Below are 24,649 nucleotides of genomic sequence, written 5' to 3'. Positions count from 1 at the left end.
ATGTTAAATTGTTAGAATAATGTGAAGTAAATGCCAAAGTAAAGTGACGAGCGCGTTATGCGAGCTCTACAAGAAATTGAATGCTAGAGAAGCGTAAACTGAATTTGCGCGTCCTTGACACTACTATATTTACAGGTGTAAAAATAGGTAGACCGTTGAGATGCGAAAAACACGTAAATATCGCTATTACGTGAAGGTAAATATCCGGAGATAATCTCACCTCTCTATTTTGAGGTAGGGGCTCACAGCTCGCTGCCAACTTCCGACGTTCCCGCTCTAGCTGCCTGTTTCTGTCATTAAGAACCTCCACGCTTTGAGGCGATAGTCTTTCTCTACGTTGTTCATAGTCGTGTCTTTTTTCTGGGTGCCTTTTTTCTTGATAATGATGATGGTGATGCTGATGCCGATCCTCGAGGTTGTCGTTGTTGTTATTTTCGTTAGTGCGAGACCGTACATCGTTAGCTTGGAGCTTTTTGTTGAGATCGTGCGAGAGTTTACTGACCACCTCTGCTGAATGTTGCTGTTGTTGGGAACACCTCTCCTCCAATCGATGATGAAGAGCGTCCACGCTGTACGATTTGGAGAGATCAGAAGGTTGTTGTTGATGATTATTGTGATGATGATGATGCTGTTGTAATGGATGATGCGGTGTGACACGTAAAAGTACGGGATCGTCATGATCCCTAGGAGGCGGCCAATCGTCCACGCGTGAGGTTGGCGACATAGTTCTTTTGTAGCTGCCCTCGCTATCGGGAGCACCACGCTCTCGTTTGTAAGCCAAGTAGGAAGCCTTAGACTGGCTTCTAAAACAAAAAAATATTTTCATATAATAAGTACATGCGCAATTCAATCAGTGATAATGTCGACAATACGTAATTTTAAAAAATAAAATGTTTGCTTTTTGTTTTATCACAATTTAAAATGCATCAACGCATTTTATGATGATGCTATTTTTATAACTAATTCTTATGCACAACTGCAAGTAGAAATCCAAGGGAAATACGGCGTATACAAGTCACTTGGATATTAGTCAGTATGTATGTGTTGCATACATTTAAATCTTCTCTAAAATGTTAGACGTGATAAATGGAATCGAATAAAGCTATTCACATTACATAATTCCAGAATACCAATTCTTAGGTTGAATGAATAATTGCAGATAAAATGTTACATCGTTCGCTAACGAAATGTTAAATAAGAAATATTTTGAAACGTGCAGTTATATAAAATATCGTCAATAGACATAGACTATCATACACGTGCGTGTATATATCTGATATTTTCAACGTAACATAATTACCTTATAATACAAAATATTTTGTCTTACGATTCAATATACGTAAACAAAGATAAACGCGCGAATATAGCTTAATAAACCAAAAATGAATTTCCAAGAGATATCTGACACAAGATCGCTTTATTGTTCACACAGATTTGCACAATTATGGCAACACATCTTCAATAATTAATTATGCGATAACGTTGATTAATCGTCGGTCAAAGTCATAAATATGACTACATTGAGATTCATAGAAATTAGCAGCGAAAATAGTTTAATCGAGACCGAACATGGTATTGTGTTATGAATTTTAATTCCTCAGCATACCTTTACGGTTTTATTAGTTTCTCACGGGCTCCTGTATCTTTCATAAGCAACCGCAAGAATTCTTACTTACCTTGAAACGGTTGCAACGTTGCGTGAAAGCATAACTACGCCGGCGAAGTATCTTCGCGTTAATGATGCGATTTAATCGTAATGATGATCTTTACATAAATTTAAATGTAATATCATTTATGTATCTGAATACATTGTGTATACATTTAATTTCAACACATCGCTTTAAAATCAACTCGGTTATGCCTTAATATGATTTTCTTCAAGACACGCGACAATGCAGCTATAAAGTATGAAATAATACAAAGAATATCTCCCCCCCCCTTCTCTCTCGCGATCTATTTTCCTGTTCTGTCTTGTGTAAGTAGAAGTTATGAGCACGCGAGACGCGATCTACCCTGACGAGCGTTTCGTTCCTGCTACGGAAGATAGAGATCACCGAAGCGAGACTAACATTCGCGACACTGACATTGCTGCATAGCCTCGACGTTTATCATTTTTGAGCATACGATCGAAGGTTCCCTCGACTTAATCCGAAGCGTGCACGGTTGTGCGGTACTGATTTTTCTTCTTTAATCGGATCACATTGAAATGTCGTCTCTGTCGCGATATCGTCCTTATGTTCATTGTACTCGATTTAAGCCCGTCCATATTTATGACGACGTAACACGTAATGCCAGATCCTGCTCATGGGCTTACAAAGTCGTATCACTATAAAACGTCGAAATTATTATTCTTATAACAGACAGCTTTAGATGTTCTTGATTTGTCGCTATCTTGATCGAGAAAAAGAAAACTAAATAGTAGAATAATCTTCCATAATAATCGCATGTGTTGCATGAATTTTTTCTCGATTGAGTAGAAGGAAGACACTTTAAGATTTACGGCACGAAGAAACTTATTTTGACTCGGTCGCCCAACTTCAAAAGCGTCCTGCTTTCATCTTTGGAGATTGACATGATTGTTTTTGCGTAAATTGTTCCGGCTTACATTGCTTAAATTTTATTTTTCTTATCGCGTATGTTTAAGAGGGAAATGAAAGTTTTTACCGTAACAAAACAGTTAGGAGAGAAAGGCCAAAAGTAAAATTCGTGTCCGAATTCTAATCACGCGAAGTCTACCGCAAAATCGTATTCTGGCACGTTATTCTCGGCGCAATGAAGAAATCGTTTCACGAATACGATAAAACCAATATGATAATATGACACGTGACATTGCAATTTCAATATTCATGAAATGGCATACAGCATTTCCACAAGAAAAATGACATAAATTGAGATATTTTTAAATTTTGTATATGTGCGAATTATGTTGTAAATATTAACATCGGTCTCTCCTTAATTAGAAAAAATAACACACAAATTGAATTCAAATATTTCTCAAGAAAAAATAATACTTGAAAAAGATGATGTAAATTAAACTAGGGGAATAATTTTTATGAACATTACATCATAGCAACATTAACTTCTACATTATTACTTATAGAAAACTTGAAACAAGCAACTTGTAATTAGCTTTTAGTTAACGTACATTTAATATTATCGCGATAAATAATTAATTTAAAAATTAGGTAATTTTCTTTCCTCTTTCTTTAACAATTTTAAATGTTTTACGTATGTACCTTTTTTTTGCATTAATGCAATATATGTAACCTATTTTGATTTAAATAATCGCAACTTGCAAAGTGTAACAAGAGACGCTTTTACAATGCCGAAATATGACTCAAACCAAATAAGCGTTTATCAGCATTAACTGCATAATGCAATTTTATGATATGTTATTCATAAAAATGTATATGACATATAGTACATATTTTGTAATTTGATATATCTACGTGTACAGTATGAGTGACTACATAAGATAACCGTTTAGATAAAAATCGTTATTATAAATCTTCTTTTACGATTGTTTGATATGCCATAATTTACAGTAAATATATGCGTATACAATATTAATGCGCCGTTATTTTCGTGCGATACTTTTACGAAATCAATCGAAAAAAATGTGTCTCACAAGTGCTTGCCTCGCCGGATTGTATATATCCCACAATTTTAAGCTGTCGGTTGTAATGAGGCTCATTCATAAAATAAGTAACGATCCTGTCCGACGAAGAGCAATGAGTAGCGCACGCGAACACGGGGCCTTAAAAGTTACATCGAATAACGCTCATATGTAATCGGTACATGCCCCGAACGCCTTTCGCGATACGTGCTTCTTTCTTTTTCGTGGCCGATTGAACATGGAGAAAGATAGTCATCAGTTTAAGATAAAATGCGTGTACAAACAACGAAAGAAGAAAATAAACGTGTGTCGTGCGTATTGCGAATATTATACTTCGCGACTTTCCCGACAACAAAAATATGTTCCTGCGGCACTCCCTTGAGAGTAAAAATCGCCGTGTTCTTTACATTTTTATTATCTCTAACGGTTGTATATCTGTGATGTTAACACATGACTAGATAAATACAGCGAGCGATCGCATCAACAGCGAATTCTGCGCTGGCGCACTCAATGAGAATATGAATAAGTAAGTACTGCTTAAAAATGTAAAATTTTAATAAATATTTGTTCGAATAGTCCTAAGTACATATTTACTAAATGTAAACTTATATTTATTTTGTACAAAAACTATTAAATCCTATTTTTTTAATTTATTAAATTTTAATACATATTTTTGAAATATAATACTAAGTAAACATCTAATTATAGCAAAAAAAATATTGACTTAGTGCTATTAAAAAAATATATATTAAGGTTTAATAATTTTTTTTATACAAATGATAAAGGTACATGCCTAACGATAGCACAGCCGCAGGATAGGACGCAAGTAATTTATTATGCTGAGATGAGAGAATACGGCTGACCGGTAGCCAGTTTATGTACTAGTATTTCACGATAATTGATGACGGTGTTGTATTCGCCCTAGCACTCCACGCTCGTCTCGTATCACGCCTTAACAACATTGTATGCCAGATAAATAGCTAAGTGTTTATCAATATAGTCACCCGGCGTGCCGAGAGGACTCGATAAGAAACTGTCAGTACTGCCTGCAATGAACGTTTTTAAAAATAATTTCGCATCTTCAAGTGCTATCGTTTAAAAGTAGTGATATATTCGCCAAGGTATACTGCGAAGCGCGATAAGAAAATTTTTCTCTCGATCGTTTGCTATGATTCACAAATAATAGTCTGACTATTTACCCGTACGTGTACATTTCACGAACGTCGCGGTTAAACAACATTCCGTAACATCGTTCTTCGTTTAGTAATCTCTATAGAAATTTTATATCGAATATATATTTGTACTCCTCTTTACGAAAATCAATTACACCGCATGTTGATATACTAACAGAAATATGCGTCAATATTTTATAAAGTTCGATAGGAGTGTTTTCCGTCTGCGATATTGATATGATTCACCTAAGCGTTCAATATACGTGTAGCTATAACATTTATAAATACGTGCAACGACGTGCATACCGCCATTATAAATAAAATGCTGTATACACTTCGTTCGGCATCTTAATTATGCGAATGAATCATGAGCCGTTTTAATTAAGATCAAGATATGGTTTTTCCTTTCAGTTTCATGCATAAAACTTTATAACATTTAGATGTGCACATCTACAGATTTCTGTAGATGTGCACACGACATCCACATGTTACAGCGGTTACAAATAGAGCCCTTCCTTTGGATGCTAGTCACTTGACGCTACAAATGCTCCGAAACATTTGACTGACCAATCAGAGGATAGAATGTTATTAATTGACCAATCAAAAAAAGCTTTGAAGCATTTGTAGCGTTAAGTGGACCGTAGTCTGTCCGACGACTTAATCGTACGACGGCTAACGACGTGCTTTCATTGATATTAAGAAACAAGGCAATTTTGGTGGAACGCGAGCGAGAATGCACAAGCATATTATATCGTACTATATCATTCGTAAATATGCGTCCTCGCTTGATAGACTACATAACGATAGACTACATAGCGAACATCGATACATCAATACAGTTGCATGTGCGGTGTCTCGTATTCATTAGGGCAGATCTACGATCAGTAGACACCGATCGGTCGGGAAAGGCGATCGGTCATTACGACACCCTGATAATTAACTCGAGGCCGAGTTCGACTACGGGCACGTATATTTCTGCCCGCCGGTGTACGTGCGCGAATTAACCGCGAGAGAGAGAGAGAGAGAGAGAGAGAGAGAGAGAGAGAGAGAGAGAGAGAGGAAAAAGGAGAAAACACTACGAGCTCGTAGTAGCAGTTGTACAATTTACATATTCGGTCGTATTTATACGGCGCGGCATAGCGATAGTTTATTCGCTCGAGCGAATCGTCTCGCGCCCGGCAGAACGAAAGCCAGCCTATAAGCCGCAAGCGACGTTCGTTAGTTCCAACTAATTTTATAGAACGCGTATTTATACGTCACAACGTCGAAAGATACTTATCGGCGACGATAAATTATAAATTCAAACATCTGTTCTGATCGCTCAACTTAAACATTGAAATTAGCAACGCACCGGAAGAATCAATCGAAGATACGATATTATCTGCGTGATTAGGCGCCATCACGGCTAAACTGCATCCTGCATCTAAATTACATCCAATTGCGCGTGAGTGCGCGCGCGTATTTAATATTTAATCATTTTCTTTGTGATTCGAAGATTAGGTAAGGAGAATTGTGTATATTAAATTAACGGGTAAAAGAAAGTTACGACCTATAAGATACACCGAGGTACTAGAAGAACTCCAACGCGTGATATTTTCCTTGAACAATTCGCTTTTCATAACTGAAACTCGCACATAGAACAGTATCATTAGTTGGTGTTGTATAATCGATCTCACGTGGTCTATTGTTTTCATACGGAATGGTATTGCACATAACGCGGCAGATGTGTTATGCAAACACATATCGATATCTGTTAGACTGAATCTTGGGCCACAGCACACCTACGCGTGCAGCACTCGTATGTATCAATACGAGCGCGTAGTATTAAGCTTCTCAAGCTTATGCCAGGTTTCTGAAAGGCGTGGGATACCGATCCGGATACGCATTAAAGAGTGCGGGACGTGAAAAGTTAATTAGTCGGCGTGGACGAAATTGTTCCGCGTAGAAATGTTCAACGCGACAGTCGCAGACGCGAGAAGTGAAAGCGTCTTGCTCCACCACTTGTATTTACTTGCAGCACTTTGCGATGATACGTTTCTGTGAATAACATTGCTTTTTTTTTTTCCTTCCATGTCGGAGTACTACAAACGTGCAATTTTGTTTTTCTGAGTTTCCGCGGCGGACGTGACGAAACGGTGACTACGGAAGACACAAAGCTGACGACGCTCTTTTGAAGAGGGGTAAAAAGACGAAATCAACGACATGGCCACTTCTTGTCTCGCTAAGGCAGAAATGGAACTTTTCCGCTGAATCTATTATAAGTCCATTAAGCAACGTTTGCAGTAGTAACGGACGCGGCCTAGCGCCGACATCTTACAACGCGTGTCTTTACTCATTGCAAGTACGATTTGCGTAAATGCGATGAGCGAAACTTCGTGTCATTCAGTATGTCGGAGTAACCTTGGCTCACTTGCGATTTCGAAAATCGTTTTGTGACCTTATGAATAGGGCACAAAAGCTGATGAAACATGTATACATTATCCGTATACATTGCTAACTTCTTTTAAATGTAGAGATCAAAAGATCAGTGAGAAACCGGCCAGTTACGTATTTGAAATAACCTTCAATAGAAGTAAAATGCAAAGTTGAAAGAGCTCTATTTATATGTATATTTTTTTGTTCGAGACTTTATTTTCTATCCTATCTCCGATAGTACCATTAAATGATGGACACTTTCTCAGAAAATCACAGGTATAAAATCTAGTTATGACTTCATCACAAGATTTGTTCACATTTCCAGATCTTGGTCTTGCATGGCGAGCTACGGTTTTCAACCTCATCTTCGAGGAAACCACTTTTGCGGCCAATGTACCTCCGCCTACTCAACATCGAAGAATGAAGAGTACTGTTATGAGCGGCCGGTAGCTGCTGCCCAACGAATTGCTATAAGCAGGAACGGTCAAGTATCTCACCATTTTCCCATAGTACTTAGCATGCAGCTATTGTAGATGAAACATGATGTTGTCCACGAATTTTAATGCTGTTAAAGCATGGAAACAAAATTACAAGACCACGGTTATCTTTTACAGACACACTGACAAATAATATCAATGATTGTCAGTGGTAATATATCTCTAATGCACAAATTACGTTTGCATTATTTTAAGAATAGAGTATAAAGAAAAAGATGCAGGAATATTTATAGATACAAAATATATGTATTTTGTTTTATATGTTTATGAAAGATATGTTTTACACGCATGTTGTAATTTCAAGACATAATGACATTTGCCCATGTATTTCCTGTTGATTCTCATAACCCACTGCGTATGTTTTACACGCATGTTGTAATTTCAAGACATAATGACATTTGCCCATGTATTTCCTGTTGATACAAGATTCTCATAACCCACTGCATGCGCACCGCAATCTAAATGACAATTGTCCCCATCGCGAACGTCACTTACGAAATCAGAATGCGTAGTATGAGTAACGTGTGAGAGCGTAAACACCACCTTCATGGGTAGACAGGTGCCTGCCCTCGCGACGAATGAAAATCGGGTCGAGTACTCGATTCCTCAGCCATTCGCGTTTCCTGCCAAGGGAAAACTGGCACTTGTCGGACAGATAAAACTTTCCTCGCGGTCTAGCAAGGCAAAAAACGTGCTGTCGCGCGAGGTAAGTGCGGAAGAACGTGTAACGATGATCTCGATGCAAATGAAAGCGTCGAGAGAAGTGAGTTACGTTGCTTCTACAACACTTTGGTTTCATTTTAATTAAATGGACAATTTAATTATATGGACTGCGCCCATTATGCCATTTGTATAATATATACATATTGTATACTATTATTAGGAACAGCATACATGTTACAGAGTGTATATGTTATATGATTGATGAACAGATATATAAAAATTGTTATACGGATATTACTAAAAACGGACATAGAAGAGAATGATTTCAATTGCAGTATAATATATAGTCAGAAATGACATACTTTAACAGGACGTTCTGTAAGAAAGTGTACAACGATCTATATCAAACGACTGTCAGAATGCTACGAGAAATGACACTCGAGTATTCCTCATCAATATTTGTGAATTGTCATGCCTGCAGAGGTATGTCACATTTTCAAGGCTTCGCACGTGGAAGCCGTACCTCGTATTGGAAACCTGTCGCGTCGTCGTCAAGCTTTTACTCTAAAATGAAATACGTATATCCAGGACACTTAAGAATAGGATAGTCTTCGAGTAGCGTAAGCATTTAAGTAAAATATCTCAAGTACAAAAGATCACGTCTATATATAGAAAAGTATTCTTAGTAATTAAACTTAGAATTCTCATCGGATTTAAGATTTATTTTCGTATAAATACACAACGAATAATTGTGAAGTAGAATTTAACTGTGAAGATTTCACTACATCTTTTTAATTATGTGGGCCATACGGATGATAATCGCGCGTGACGCGAAGCAAGTAATCGGACCGAGATATCGCTGCGACCGAAATAAGAGTCGAAAGCGAAACGTTTCGCACTCCGTTGCTAAATTTCATAAAATTAATCGCCCAAAGTTTTATTGTACATATAGTAATGTTAAAAAATATTATATGTACATTTCGTGTGTACATATAGATAAGTGCATAACAATTCGATCATATCACCAGAAAGAATTGATTATTCCCGACATTAAAACCGTAACGCCAATAATATAAAGTATTATTATTATTAGCGTTAAATAAAGTAAATATATTAAATTAAAACGTTGAAATATCAGGCAATAGAGCTAATAATCAGTAATTAAATTTAGAATTCTCTCAAATTTGAGATTTATTTTTGTATAAATACACAATGTGTTAAAAATATAATTTGTTTACTAATAAATTACAACGCTGCAAAAACACGATTCTTTGTTTCGTCTCATCGATCATTCTCATATGCAGAAAGTAATTTACTAATTTGTAGCTGTATAGCATCTGATACTACATAAGTGAGCACAGTGCGAGATAGTTCTGATTGCCGTTACAATTATAATATCAGACGCTGACCATTGCACGAGCGACCAAAATATTGTCAATACTAAAACATACAGTAATTAGTATTTCCGATATATAAATATTCAATGAAAATATTCACGAAATATTTTTGATGCTAAACATCGTAATACTTTTGATATTGAATACACGAGGTTTCAACAAAATGGTGTGTCGAGAAGTGGCGATAAGCACATTTTACTTAACTTTAGCTTTTGTTCCTATGGAAAATCGCACGATGATACAAAACGTCGGTGGCGTGGGAAGAAAGGGTCGCTTATCGGTTTATCATGCCCGCATGACAGCGCTAACGCAACGTTATCGCGCATACGTATGTTCGCATGGATAATATATTCCTGATGTGCTCGACTATTCACGTACACACCGTCATTACAAGCTCCGTTCACCTGTTTGCTGATTCATAAAAAATTTAATGAAAGCCGCGATTTTGATTAATGTCCGCGCGAAATCAGGTTTCGACACTTTCTTCGAGTGTTTTCTAGTTACGAATCACTTCAGCATTAAATGAATTGTATATTTATGCAAAATATAGTCTGTTTAATCTTTCGTTACCAAGAAGTGAGTTTTTCTATCCTTATTTCTTAGGAAGTTGATTTTTGATATTAAATAATTGTATGTTAGATATCATTCAAATGATATTAAATATACATGTCTTCATGAAACTTTATAATGGTTTTATAATCTGCTTTTATAAAACAAAAAAATACCTAATTAAGCTGGCATAATAAAAGTAGTTTGATTAATGAGATAGCACGTGGAAACAAAACGTGCAATTACCTACAATTATTATCATTATATTATACTATCAAATTATACTATTGCGTAAGAAATGGATAAATAAATTTATCAGCTTTACTAAATTTTTATATCCTTGAAAAATAAACCGTAACATTTATATGTGACATAGAAAAAGATTTTACGAGCGAGGAATCTGCAAAATATAGAACCATGTCAACCTACTTTCACACTTGGCAACGAGCTGCACTCGGAATGGCAATTTAAAAGCACTCGTGTAGTGAAGCTCGACTTGGTTACTCGTTACTTGAACTCCTTGTGCTAATCGCGACAGATTAATCTTGAAAAGAGCGGAAGAAGCGTTTGGAATAACACACGATTAGAATAATACGTGATAAAACTATGAAAAATGTACGTACTTATTTATAAGCTTGTGCAACAGAGTTAAAAAATTATAGAAGGTAATTTATATACGTAGTAAATAAAATAATAAAATAGATGAAGACTCGAGGACAAAAACGAACATGTAAAAGAATAAAGGAAGAATTCAGATGCATTATGCAAATATGTAAATTATATGTAAATTAAATTCATCTACGTACATTTTATCAATAAATATCTTTTATTTTGATATGTATATATAGGTAAAATATATCTCTACAGGAAATCTTGTGACACCTTTTTTGTAAAACATCTTGCTTGGATGATTTATACGTATCATAGTCGATAATCTAATATAGCGAGCAATCAAACGTGTAGTTACTATCGAAGAAGATATTACACGCAAAGACGATATAATGATGACCCTCTCGAAATTAATAGCATAACTGTATACTCAAACTATTATTTGTATCCATACATAAGTTGCTCACTCTCGAAGTCAGTAAACACAGGGATGACGTTCGATATTCTTGCTGAACAAGGTGCGAACGACCATGAAGAGGTAACTCTCCAACTTGCGCTACGTGCGCTGTTTAAATAATGCCATTTGATGATTCATGCTTTTCGGTTCTCACCAACCGGTTCGTCAAACGTCAATAATATATGTATTTAAAAACATTAATTAATATACAATCAATCCTGTAAATGGCGAACGACGCATTACCCTATAAAGCATGCGCCACCGATCATTTTCTCACAGAAGGCTTCTTGTTTTAGGTAACGTTATAATTTAATCATGCCATAAATGACAATGTATTATAAGCACGTGTGTGAATGACGACATAAGGAATCACGATTTCATTTGTAATCGTTGAGGTATCTTTGTGATTGTTTGCCCTTTAAAAAATTTTATAAAACACTGACTCTCGTCGTGCCAAGGCCGCGAGTTAGAATTAAACAATTTATTTTTAAAATTAATGTAACAAACTAAAATTGTTTGTACTTGAAAAGTGCAATTAAAAATGTAAATATTCGGTCTGTTGTTGTATATTTCGCTTGTTTTAGTTTGATGACAATTATAATAATTAAAAGTTAAATTACAAATAATTTATGCACGGAAAATTGCATGGTGAAAATAAAACTTCCTTATTATTATACCACTTGAAAAAAAATTCTTATACTTATAATCCATCTTTGCTTCTATTGGTCCATATTCAAAATGTTTATTACGAATTTAGCGCGTATTTAACCTACAGTTTATACGTTATTTATACTATAGAATTTTAAAAATACAATAAAAACATTTACATATATCCATAAAAGCGCGTTCTGAATACGGGTCATTGTTCCTGTATTAATTACTACATTCCCAAAGTTGTGCTCTACAGATTACGAATAAAACTAAATCGATCACCCCCGTAAAATTTATGGCGTCGTAAAGTGATTTCTTAAGAAGGCGGAAAACGTTTAACGCTTTTAAAGTGTCAGCGGGGGAGTAACAAACCCGCCCGACGCGTATTCATCTCGTGAATCGCTAGACGGAATCACCCACGCGTATCTGCCTCCGGAGGTGAAACAGCAGGAAACCGTTGCAGCGGAATAACCATCAAAATGAGACGTTGCTCGACATGCACATCGCGTCGACACCCACTGTCGCGCTACGCTTTACGCGCAGCATGTAGGACATTTACGCGTCGCGCGATTTTGACACGAAACTTTAGCGCGACGTTTTCGGCGGTGCTTTCTATTTTCGCGCGCGAGCAATCGGGTCAACACACCTGGTCGATTCTCGACGGCGATGATTCAGGCGTGATCTTGCGACGGATTCGGTCTGGCACTTCGCGCTTCACGCCAAAAGGCGAAGCGTCGGCAGAGGAAATCCTACGTTGCCTAGAAGAACGAAGCGTAGAGAATGCGTAGAAAGTATCTGTCATGGGGCAGGGCATGTAGATACGAATCGCCAGGAGGGCTCTGGCAAGAAATACTCTCATTTTCCACGCTCCGGTGAACGGCGACAAGGTCTCGCGATGGGGTCCGCACGGGAGATGGAAATGGGCGCGCACGGGGAGGGAAACGGCCGAGGCGCCAGGACAAAGGGTAAGGACGCGTAAACCAGCGGGGGCTGAGGAATGTGATAATAGCACAGGTAACTAATTGTCGCACGGCAACATACGAGACACGCGTTAGCGACGGACTCGACGAAACGGCATTTGCCGGAAGAATACAATTGCTCGCTCCGTCTCGGCTACGCTTGCGCCTGGAATGTTGTCGAGAATGCTGTATTTCGTTTCTTTGTTCACATTCCTTGTCATCCGATAATGTGCAAGTCTTCGTGGCTGCGTGTGTGAAATAATCATTTCTACGAGGTAATGTTATATGAATTTTGCTTAATCGAAACATCAACTAAAGGATTAAAGTTTTCGTTTAATTTTTAAAAGTTTGGAATTATTTTATTAAAAATCCATTGTCTTTTTTTATTTTATTTTCAGTATGCTGAACACTAAAAAAAACTTCTGGTTGAAAATGAACGAACCAAATAATTGTGATCATATCGACCAGAATCCTAATTGGTCAATTAGAATTTTAATTAACGCAATCGGACTCTTTTTCTGTTGTATAAAATGATTTTTGAGAAAATTTGTATTAAGATAGGATTATATATACATTTTCATTGATTTAAAGAATTTCTTTTAAAACAACGTGTTTCTTATCTATATTCAAACATATATTTATAAAATTATCTAAAAATCTTTCTTAAAATATTATAATGTCTGAAGATATTAATATCTTCTATTGAAAATTTTAATTGTTATTATTGCAATTACTAAATTTTAAAAAATGCGTTAAAAATTTGTTTCAAAGGAAAAAAGAATTCTACTCAGCCAGAGAGAAGAGAATTTTTTGAAATTAAAATTTCTTCTCGAAATCCGGTTCTTTTTAGAAAAGAGCAAACTAAAGAGAAAGAATACATTGAAAAGAAGAAGTTAAAAGCTGAAGCCTCCTTTCGGGAAGGAGGGTCGTAGGGAAATCAACATCTAAACGAAGATAGTCAGCAATTTAGTGACCTCGCATACCAGAAGACATTCCCAAGCTTAAAGCAGCGCGTTCCAGGTTTAGTTTTCTCGCGATTCGTTTTATATCTTGCGATTTCTGCTTCCAATTCCATTCTCATGACTGACTTCGTATCACGATGCGCTGCATGTGCATAGCATATGGAATGTTATTAGAAGTAGAGTAGAAATCTCTTATAGGAAGTAAAATATTAATCGAGAAGGAAGGAGAGGTACACAGCTGCGGCAGCAGATGTTTAATCGTCGTCTGACAACAAGATCGGCTACCGACTACATTACTACAAACGACAACCAATTCAGTAACGCCACTCCGAATACACGATTGCGGTACACGTCTCTTAAATAAAAAGACAAGCCTCCGATAAAGCTGGCGATAACAATCGCGTAATTTACATATTACTCTTAACAAATACTATGCTTGCAGCAATGGAAGAAGGTGGATGCATTATACTACATAATCACGAGCTTACGTGAGTGGAATAATGGCGGGTTTCGGAGATATACTGCCTTCTAATTAAGTACGCAAACTATACCCTCTTTGAAACTATATTATGTATCGAAAACAGTTCTTATTATCTCAGTCACGGGAGAATTGCGTTTACCAGAGGTGTATGTGAAGCGTAAACTTGTCGAGCACGCAATACGTGATACAATCACGTCGAATTTAGGTAGATATAATAATCTGTTAATAACGTCTAGAAAATGAAAGAAAAAGGGACTGTTCCCCATGGTGTCGCAAAATTGCGACGTCACTTTGAAATGACGAGCGTGAAAACCGCAACAAGCCTTTCCTGCACGAAATACTGTGCCGCGCACTCCTTTTAGAAATTAATGTTGAACTAGATGATGGAGACTAATTGTAAATGATTCTGCCAATCGTGGGAATCCGCGCTGATTACATCGTAGGCGTCTAAACTGCTTGGAAGATGTAACTGATGATTAACTTGTGGCTGGCTCGTTACATTAATCATTTCCTCAGAATCAAATTCTTTTGAATCTACGAACGACAATCATTCTAGGAAAAGCAAAGAATTTTATATTCATTTGTAGACATTTAGCGCAATTATCTCGTTACGTTTAGAAAATTCTATTCAATTTCGTAATTTGAGCTCGAAACGATCTTGAACTTAAAACGATCATTTCATAAACGATAATATGATTATTGGTAACTGTTATCAAGTTATTGAAAATTAGAGATCGCACGGGAGCAGAGGAGAATTCGTGAAATGCCGGAATCTGAAGATAAAACGCGACGCGCTCGGTTAAAGAGAGATAACGACGAATAGATGAAAGAGAGTGGAGGGAGGGAGAGAGGAGGAGGAAGAAACGGATGGGGGCCACCACGGACAGAAAAGTAATGAAGCAAAATGTAAAAACGTTAAATGGTGGGAACTAAACAGTCATTTCGGAGCGCGTCGGAAGACAAAGGATAACGGAAAAGACGATTTGTAAGGTAGCTAATGGAGGCGGTGGAGCGAATATAAAGGAGTCGAAGCGAGCAGTGCCTCTACTAGAAAGAGAATCGGTTGCAGTTAACGGTTGTAATGAAACGAAAGGGCACACACTACCGGCTACCTTAAGAGACCATTTTGCTTATTGCCTTAAGAGACGCTGCCTCACAACGCGGCGACATTACTGGAGGTGTACTTGGAAGCGATCGTTCGTGGAGCGGTGTTAGATGTCGATCATGCGTATACCGGTTGTTCGCAGGAGAGTAACAGATCCAACCGCGGAATAAAATACACGATAGCTTCATTCAATACTTAAAAGGCGGAAAACGAACCAATGCGACGAAGCAGCTGCATAATGACGCAATTCACGAGTTGCGCATCCTGGATGCATTACTTTAATATTATATAAGAAATGAGGGAGATAAATCGTTGAGCGAACGGGCAATTTTTATTAGCGAATCAATTGCAAAATTGTTCAGTGGAAACAAGATACCAAGGAATCTTATCCTAATAATCCAAATACGAGACTGAAATATTAATTGATTATGACAGATATATACTTTTTACGAGCGATAAAAGGGATCAACAGATATATCGTTGGTGAAGTAAGCAAAGGGTGAGATAAAAGAAGAAGAAATTTGTAAACATATAAGTGTCATCGTTGTGAAATCGTTGTCGCGCTGACTCGACTTGGACTAATTCCGTCTCGTCTAAGAACTCAATTTCGCCGGAGCAATTACCGCGTGGCAAATGATTTCTGTCCCCTTCTCTCCCTGTAACATTCCACGATAATGACAAGGGCACGGGGTGGCGTAGAGAGAAGAGCACTGGCATCGGCACACACAAGAGAGACCGAATTCCCAGAAGACGATAGAGGAACGTCTCCAAACAAAGACGGTCTTGTTCTGTCGCCTGCGCTACTATACGCAAGAAGAAAATTTCATGGCGAGCACCTTTGACTTACGATAAGACGACGTGCTGCCTTCTTTGATAGTCGATTAGCAAACGATATTAATTTTATACACTGCAATGTGAGGAAGAATGCACAAATTTATATCATAAATATGAGTTCTCTACATTTATATCCAACTATGTATTTATAGGCAAGGAATTATTGCGTTTATAGATTATTATGCCATTTCGCAATTACTTTAAGTTTAATATTGCTAGAAAATCTAAGATAAGTTTAGCCACTTTAGAAACCTGTTTTAATTTTTTAATACCACAAATAAATAATATAATTATATCATATCTGATAATTTCTGCGCCATATTAAAATATTTAATTTAATACTGTTGTTTAAATCTCTGCAAGTATATAAAAATACAAAAAAATAAATTATTGGCTAGTAACGTTTACGTGTTTGTTTATCAATGCTTGTTATTTTAAGAAGAAAATTGGAGTAGTACTATATTTTGTGGTCACTGAGAAACATGCGATGTTTACAGAAAAGATCGCCTCGCGTGCGATGAAATATTAAAAATAAAAATGTATACGTCCTCATTAATAGGTGGCCCCCAAACCCAAATCCGGGAACAGTTTTTTTAAAGTCGGCCGCTCACGCGTAGGAGATTAATAAGTCGCTATTAATTAATATCAAACAAATACTCGACCGAAAATCTGAAAATAACGGGAACTCGTGGTCGTAAAGACACGGCTGCTCGTGTGCCGTTATGACGGCACACGAAGGCCGTCGTTCACTCCAAAGGACTAATGAATTTCATAATTAATATCATTATAATTAATCACGGACCATCATGACGCACGTCGTTTGTCGACGATGATGCCTCCTCGCCACGAGAAGATATTCGACGCGGACGGGCTTTTCCGGTACGATAGATCTTGGGCGCCGCATCGATTATCTTCCCTCGTCGGATCGCTCATCGCGTACGTTTGCTCAGTCATAAATCAAGCGGCAAGTCGTAGGACCCTGTTGAAACGAGGTCCCGGGCCGTAAATCGCGAGACGTCTCCATCGCTCGTCTTCATCGCTCGCCGCGGCCGCCGCGCCGTAATAATCGGTCCGAGCGCGAATCCGCCGCCCGTCTCGCGGTTTTACTTGGCGCGTTCCGAAGACTCGCGGAAGAACTGCCCACCCAGCGATCCTTCGCGCTGCGCCGTGCCGTGCTGTTCCTTCGTAGCGCAACGCGCCCACGCGTTCCGAGGCGGAACGACGGACGGAGCCCTTGGAACGATATCATGTCTATCCGATCGTCTATTTTGTTTTGCGCACCTGGTCGTCTCGCGCGGTAGGCTCATTGTCAGATAACGCGATCAGTTGGTTTCGCAACTGTTCCTCCGCGTGTCGTCGACGAACCGTTCTTATTGTTGTTGCCTTCATTCGCACGATTGATCGCTGTAATCCGAGATAGATCGCATATCGGAACGATCGAACCGTAAACCAGATTTCATGGGCTAATACATCGTAGATGAGCGTATTGCTAGCGCGTTGAGAACACGGGAAAATCAAAATTGACAAGCTGCCTGACCGGCATAGAGAAGTGCTGTAATGGCGATCGGCGTTGGTGAACGTAAACGCGTTGGGATATTTATTGGCTACGTCTTATGTGCACCCACTGTAACTTACTCAGCTAGAATGTACGAAGTGGACGTAACATTGAAAATATTCGAATGTATCGATTTGCATATTCTTCGAGTTATATGTAAAAGTCAAGATTGCTATGCGAATATTTCTTAACATTCCGTGTGACGAGATGAAGTGATAATTTATAATACATAATACTTTAGTAATATAAATAATAGCAAGTTAAAAGTTATAAGTTTTTTATTGCTGTACTGAACTATACAACATAATGTTTGCAGAATTTTTATAAATATATGAAACAGTGCTTTACATATGGTACATTCATGCAACGTACTCTCTAAATTCTTTAGAATGGAATTTCACTCTAAAAAGTGAAAACTGAGCCAGTCTTAAAAATGCGTGGCTCAATTTTCAATCTTTAACACTGAGATTTCACTCTTCAGAGTAAAATTTATTCCAAAGTTTCACAGAGTATTTTAGCCATTTAAAAACTGTTAAATAATTAAAAATACTCTTTACTCTTTTAAACGTAAGTAGAAAAATGCAATATGCAAGTTCATACAAAGCATTTTCTCTTTAACATACCAATCATTCCAGTACAATTCTCGGATCAAAGGTGCTCGTGAGAACTAAGCTTTGACATGACAGATAAAACTACATCGAGGATCTCGAACATCGTTAATGATTGAACAACAGTATCGGAAGAACAAGCATCCGTTGGAAGCACTATGTTAAAGCCGCGTAATGAGCCGTCACTCATTTTCTGCGTATAGATTATCGTACCGGCTCATTACCCTTCACCCCAGGACCAATCTAAAAGTGTTTGAGTGGCTCGAATATATTTCACAGTTGAGAACTTGATGGCGCTAGCTAGCAAACTTGTAGATCGATCTACGATCGTATCTAACGCCATTAACAGAGTGTAGTAACAGCGACCGGAAAGCATCGCCGAGTACGGTCCAAGCGGCGAGTCCTCAGAGAGACTGTCTAATTGTTATTAATTAGTACGATCGCTGCGGCAGTTCGCCTTGTTTGAGTGAAACTACATCGATAAGCGGCAACCTATTAACCTGTTACAAGGTGAACGCAATTAGAGACCGTGAGCTTCTAATTGAGTGTCTATAGTCTAAGTATCCATTGGAGCAACGAAGTGAGCGATCACCATTAATATCCGTAGCAGTCGTAACGTTCATAAACACAGGTAAACGAAACGGATTGAGCGGCGCACTGGAATGCGGAATCTGGAATTGCCGTTTTACGCGTTTCATCGCGAAAGGAGAAACATATACGCGGCCGCTAGTGGAATCTGGACCACGTGTGTTGCAATTTCAGTGGTAAGAAGTTGGCCTGGTGCGAACCTCGCCTTCATATATCATCGCCGCGCGCGTGATAAGACTGAGAGAGAGAGAGAGAGAGAGAGAGAGAGAGAGAGAGAGAGAGAGAGAGAGAGAGAAAGAGACCGCATAAATTTCTCTTAATTGGCGGTCGCAATTCGACGAGAGGATTAAAAGAGACCGATGCGAATCCGCTTAATCCGCGTGGCGTAAATATGCAGGCGCGGATAATGGCGCAGAAGCGGAAATATACGCGCTATATTTATAATACCGTCACGTAACGCGCGAGCCTTAAATTAACCGGTTAAACGTCCGGCCGCTCCGAAAGTTAAGTAACGACCAGGCACTAAAGATGTTTCGAGCCGTACCGATGCCCGCGAAATGCTGACGTTGCATCGCCGAGTAGAATGCCGGTGCGTGTCGGGATGCGCTCGCGGCGCATTCGCGAATCGTCGACTTGACTTGACAATGAATTCGAACGTGGCACGATAAGTAGCGAGATGCCCTTGCGCCCCGAAGGGGTATCCGAGCTCACGTTCGCGAGAAAGGGAGGATGAGCACATTCGAAGTCTGGAAGGAGATACTAGACAGAGAGAGAGAGAGACGCAATCGCTTCGCTTAGCTGTTCTTTCTGCTTCTTACGGTCGTATCGAGTGAATAGTTCCCAGAGAGGCTTCGCTCGGTTACTCCTAAGACCGACTTTTATCGAAGTAGTAACCGACTTACACGTATAAATTCGTGTATATTACCGTAACCAATCAGTAATTAAGATGAAGAAAAAGGCAAAAACAAATTTAAAGATTTTGCGCTCGAATTGCATTGGTTTCAGGAATAAATTGAAAGATTGATCTTAAATGTGCTAATTTTATCGTGCAGTTATGAAGTGTTTTAGTCTGTTCTCAGATAAATTTTAATATATTAACGTTAGTAAATCAATATTATAAGGCAAATAAAAACAACAAAATAAAAAATAGCATATAATAACGTAACAACATTGTTTATTCATGTCATTTTACGGATGTAATTCTCGAGCGCTTCGAAATGTTGCAAAAATAAACTTGTTGACTGAATTACTTGCACAATTGATAATTTCGTCATATCTCAAATATGAAAGTTGAAGCAGACACAAATATCGATGGATATCATCGCGACGATATATTAGCATAATATAATAATAATCTCGATATATTCCTAAACAGATCTTCAAGTTTACGCGACATCAACTTTCAAGTTGATCGCTCATTTGATTGTGGATCTTTCTTCAATGAACCGGAACCTACTTCCTGTTAAAGACGCGCCTCTATTCTATCGTCCAATTCAAAACCGCTTTCAAGAGATTTAATTTCGCTGTGTTACAATATTGCGGCAACGTTTCATAAATCTGACTGCAAACGATATTGTAGAACAAACTTGGAGATCGATTGTATGCGTGTAAGGATGTCGCGAGACATCGCAAATGGAGTGTGAAATTTTGGGTTGTCGTGGTGGAACGATCGATTGTCGAGGGGGAGCTTGGTATTATCGATTAGCCATGACGTCGGAGCCACTGGCTGTGCGTGAAACTCGGAGCGGATCCATTGGCTGGTATATTAGCTAGTATGAAGAAGCAAATTGTAAATAGTTATTTCGTTATCAATTGATTAAACTGATAAATTGACTCTGTATTTATGTTAAAGATTTCTCTTTTCTTTCGCACGTGCTTACAAATAAATTATCTTAAAATGGTTTAATCTACAAATATTTCTCTCTTTGTTTCGTAATAATACCGTTAATGTTTTCTCTCTATGTTAAAACACAAATCTAAAAAAAGAAATGAAATATAAGTAAATAAAAGGATTCGAAACAATTCCAACGATTAAGCCAAAAATATATAATGTTTGTAAATCTGTTTTGATAGCAATATTATTCTAAACATATACATGTCTCGATATTTGTAAACATATATATTAAATCGAAAATATATAACTTAAATCTAACCGTTTAAATTTCACGACAGTAATATACATCTCATTAGTTTTGGATAGGTCGCTCTTTCGAATTACCGCCTCGCAAATACCGCGCGAAATCGTATCGAACAACACTGTGTGATACTTGAAATTTGAAAATCAGCCGTCGCGTACCTCCGTATCCGAAACTTATTGCTCCCAAAGACCATCGTGCTGATACTGCCCACTAGATTGTAAACACTCAGATTCAACATCTGCCCGATGAGCGAGTTGCCCGACGAGCAGTCGCAATTCCCCGCTGCAGGAACCTCAGGTCATTGTACACTGGTTCTGACAACGCGTTTCCCTTGCCCCCGCACTCTCTGACACTGCGGCGATCGATGCCGAAACGAATCACGCATCTGTTGTCATCTCTTATTCGTACTTGATCATACTTCAACGATCATCATTAATTGGAAGAATGGACGACAACAATGGAGAACGCGCGAGCCTGGACGCGACGCACTTTTTCCAGGACTATCGATCGCGCACCTACTCTCTGACAGCTGTCAACGAACGCTATGAGAGAACGCGAACGTTCACGATACGTACTCCGCGAGCGCTGTCAACGGAATGAGTCGGAGCAGAGTTCGTGCAGCGTTGGTGGAGGGATGTCAGTAGGGGGAAATCCTGAGAGTGGGAGGCGCTGAACAAGAGAAAGAGAGAGAGAGAGAAAGAGAGAGTACTGCTGTTCTATAGGGTGAGCCCTTTAAAGGACAGATATACGTGACGATCAGAATTTGTGACAAACATGTGGAAAAAGTAAAAGCGCTAAAGAAAATTTCGCAAAATCGCCACAAACCTAAAAAAAAGTGCATGCAAAGCAAAAAAAAATATAATTTTTTATTCTGACGCACGTGAGTAACATGAGAACAAAAAGCAACACGTGGAAAGAACAATTTTGCATGGAAAGAACGATTTTGCCAGGGTTGGTTTAAAATGTGCTTAATTATGTTTTTAATATAGTTTAAGTATGTTTTTTAAATAATATGGTTTAAAGCGCATTTGAAGTATTAAAAACACGTTTAGAAAGAAACGATACTTTTTATTCTTCAAAACAAAGATTGTTTTGTCAACCTTGGATTTTGTTAAAATCTAAAAATTTAGTTAGATACAAATCTGAAAATAATATTTTGTTGGATTATTAAAATAATTATGTAGAACGTTCAAGCGTAATAAGCAATGCTGCAAAAAGTTCTGACGTTCTAGTAATTAGTTTTGGCGTCTTATGTATAATTATTTTAATAACCCAACAGAATTATTTTTAAATCTGTATCTAGTTAAATTTTTAGACACTTTAGCAAAATCGTTCTTTCCGTACGTTTGGAATGATCGATAGTGGCAGGTAAACAGGTCGTACACAGAAAAATATTTATTACACGCAAGTAATAATTACTTGTTTCAAATATATTTCAAAAATTCATATATATATATATCTTCAATCTATCTTAATTTGATCACAAATATCAAATTTATTTGAAATTTATTTTGAATCTTAGTAAGTTTTACTTCATGATTATTAAATTAAATCAAATTCAATTTACTTATTATACAAAGTCGTTTCTTCGAATAATTTTACACTTTAAAAAATCTTTTGATTATATGATAATGAGTTTTCCTATAACTCCTACCTAGTAATAAGTACATTTTAAGATTATTATAAAAAAAATTTCTTTGTTAAAAATAATCGTTACTATATGTAATATTTTCATCTACGACGATCTGAAATGCCGCAAATCGAATGCAGGTAAAAGCGGCAAAACGCTCAGGTGTTCGCACCTCTGAATTATGTTAATGTCGCTGACAGTTTTACCAGTTATCACTACCATGCTACGTCGGTGGAACCGACGGCGAGATGCACCTCTCGTGGAAACCGGTTTAATCCGACGTCTAGGACACCGCTAATAGACCTCCGCGGAGTCCACGCGGTTCAGCCGCATCAGCGATGATTCCAAGAATAATTCATTTTGTTGTCTCGATCGGATGTGAAAACGTGGCGACAGGGGATTGGCCTTTAAGCCATTGAACGTGCCATTTCAGCGATAATACGAGGCCGAAGATAAAACGCATACGTCGCGGAATTGTTCACCCACCGCGACGCACGTTCGACTTGCTGACCCGCGTGCTTAGGTCGCGAGAAAGAGGATTAATATTCCCAGCGGATGGTTCTTTAAGTTTTAATACACGTTCTTTGATAACCGGCTGGGCTATGATTCCGCGGCAACTTGCAACATCTGCACAGTCGTAACTCGCTCTTCTAGGAGGACAACACTCGTAAGTTACGATCGCGACGGGTGAGCCGCGCGAACGCTGTAATTTATATGTTACAACTGCCGAAGTTACGAAGCGAGACTTTATGGCCGCGGAGACTCCCTCGGCGCGCCGCGCCGTGGAGTTCGCGGAGACGCGGTAAAACGTCACTCCGCGCCGATCCGCTTCAGCTCTGTGATCATCGGCCGCGCGGTCAGGAAAAATCCATGAGAGCCAGTCGAGAGAGGAGAGAACGCATCGGGTCATCGATATAAGCTGTAAATTAGCGCGCGTGACAATGACCTCGGCAGGATATCCCGCGGGAAAACGCATTTCCCGTCTCGTTCGCGTAGGATCGCGCAGTTAATTCACTTCCCATCAACGTTGCGCGCCACGAATAATCGATGTCGCCGAGCTTGCTATACTGAGCATATGATCTCGGCGTGTATAGAAGGCCAGGCACGTATTTGCCGTCTTCTCTTCTTCTCCTCACTACACCGGGCAAATGTTTATTAGAAGCGAAGGGCGATCCATCGTCGGGGATACGGCTCAACATTTTTAACAGTTTCCTCGATCCGCGAAGATCCTCCGGTCCTCCTTTTTCGCATTCTCATGTAATAACAGGTCTCCGCTCTCGCTGGGGATCGACCGGACTCGACTCGCTCGCTTGTCCCGAGACAGAAAACCGGCACAGCCGCCGGCGATTGTCGTAGGTAAGTGAGTTTGACGTACACCGACATCACCGTGTATACCACGCCATATGTATTCCACGGTTCCGAATACCTCTCTACTTCTACTTTCCTCGCACTCTCACTTCACATACAAAATCTATACGCTAGTTTCTTTCCCTTTCTTCACCATGTCCTCGTCCATCTTTGGTCATCCGACGATCGACCGCCGATCTCGAAGAGATTTTCAAATATTATTAGGAACAGAGATTAAGACATCTGAGAAAAGAGAGAGGAAGAGAGAGAGAGAGAGTGAGAGCTATCTTTGTCGAGACTGCCATGAGATCTCAGTTGATCGAAGGAAACGTGACTGTCTTGGAAACATCTGATTCGAGATTGTGCACGATCGTTCGTATATGAAGCTCGATTGCGCCGAACTTTCGAGTGACAAA

At 38.6% G+C, this 24,649-nt stretch overlaps 1 protein-coding gene across 1 annotated transcript in view; it reads right to left on the bottom strand.

The window, feature by feature from the left end:
* Shrm (shroom) overlaps window positions 1–24,649 on the bottom strand; it is a 67,760-nt gene that overhangs the window by 5,810 nt on the left and 37,301 nt on the right. The window contains exon 9 of the mRNA XM_018538228.1: window positions 203–803. Within this exon, the coding sequence (XP_018393730.1) occupies window positions 203–803 (601 nt within the window). The remainder of the gene's footprint in view (window positions 1–202; window positions 804–24,649) is intronic.

This window comes from Cyphomyrmex costatus, unplaced genomic scaffold (assembly GCF_001594065.2).
Source record: "Cyphomyrmex costatus isolate MS0001 unplaced genomic scaffold, Ccosl1.0 scaffold193, whole genome shotgun sequence".
NCBI classification, from domain to species: domain Eukaryota; kingdom Metazoa; phylum Arthropoda; class Insecta; order Hymenoptera; family Formicidae; genus Cyphomyrmex; species Cyphomyrmex costatus.
The sequence above is the reverse complement of the archived record's forward strand: the minus strand, read 5'-3'. Positions and strand labels throughout refer to the sequence as shown.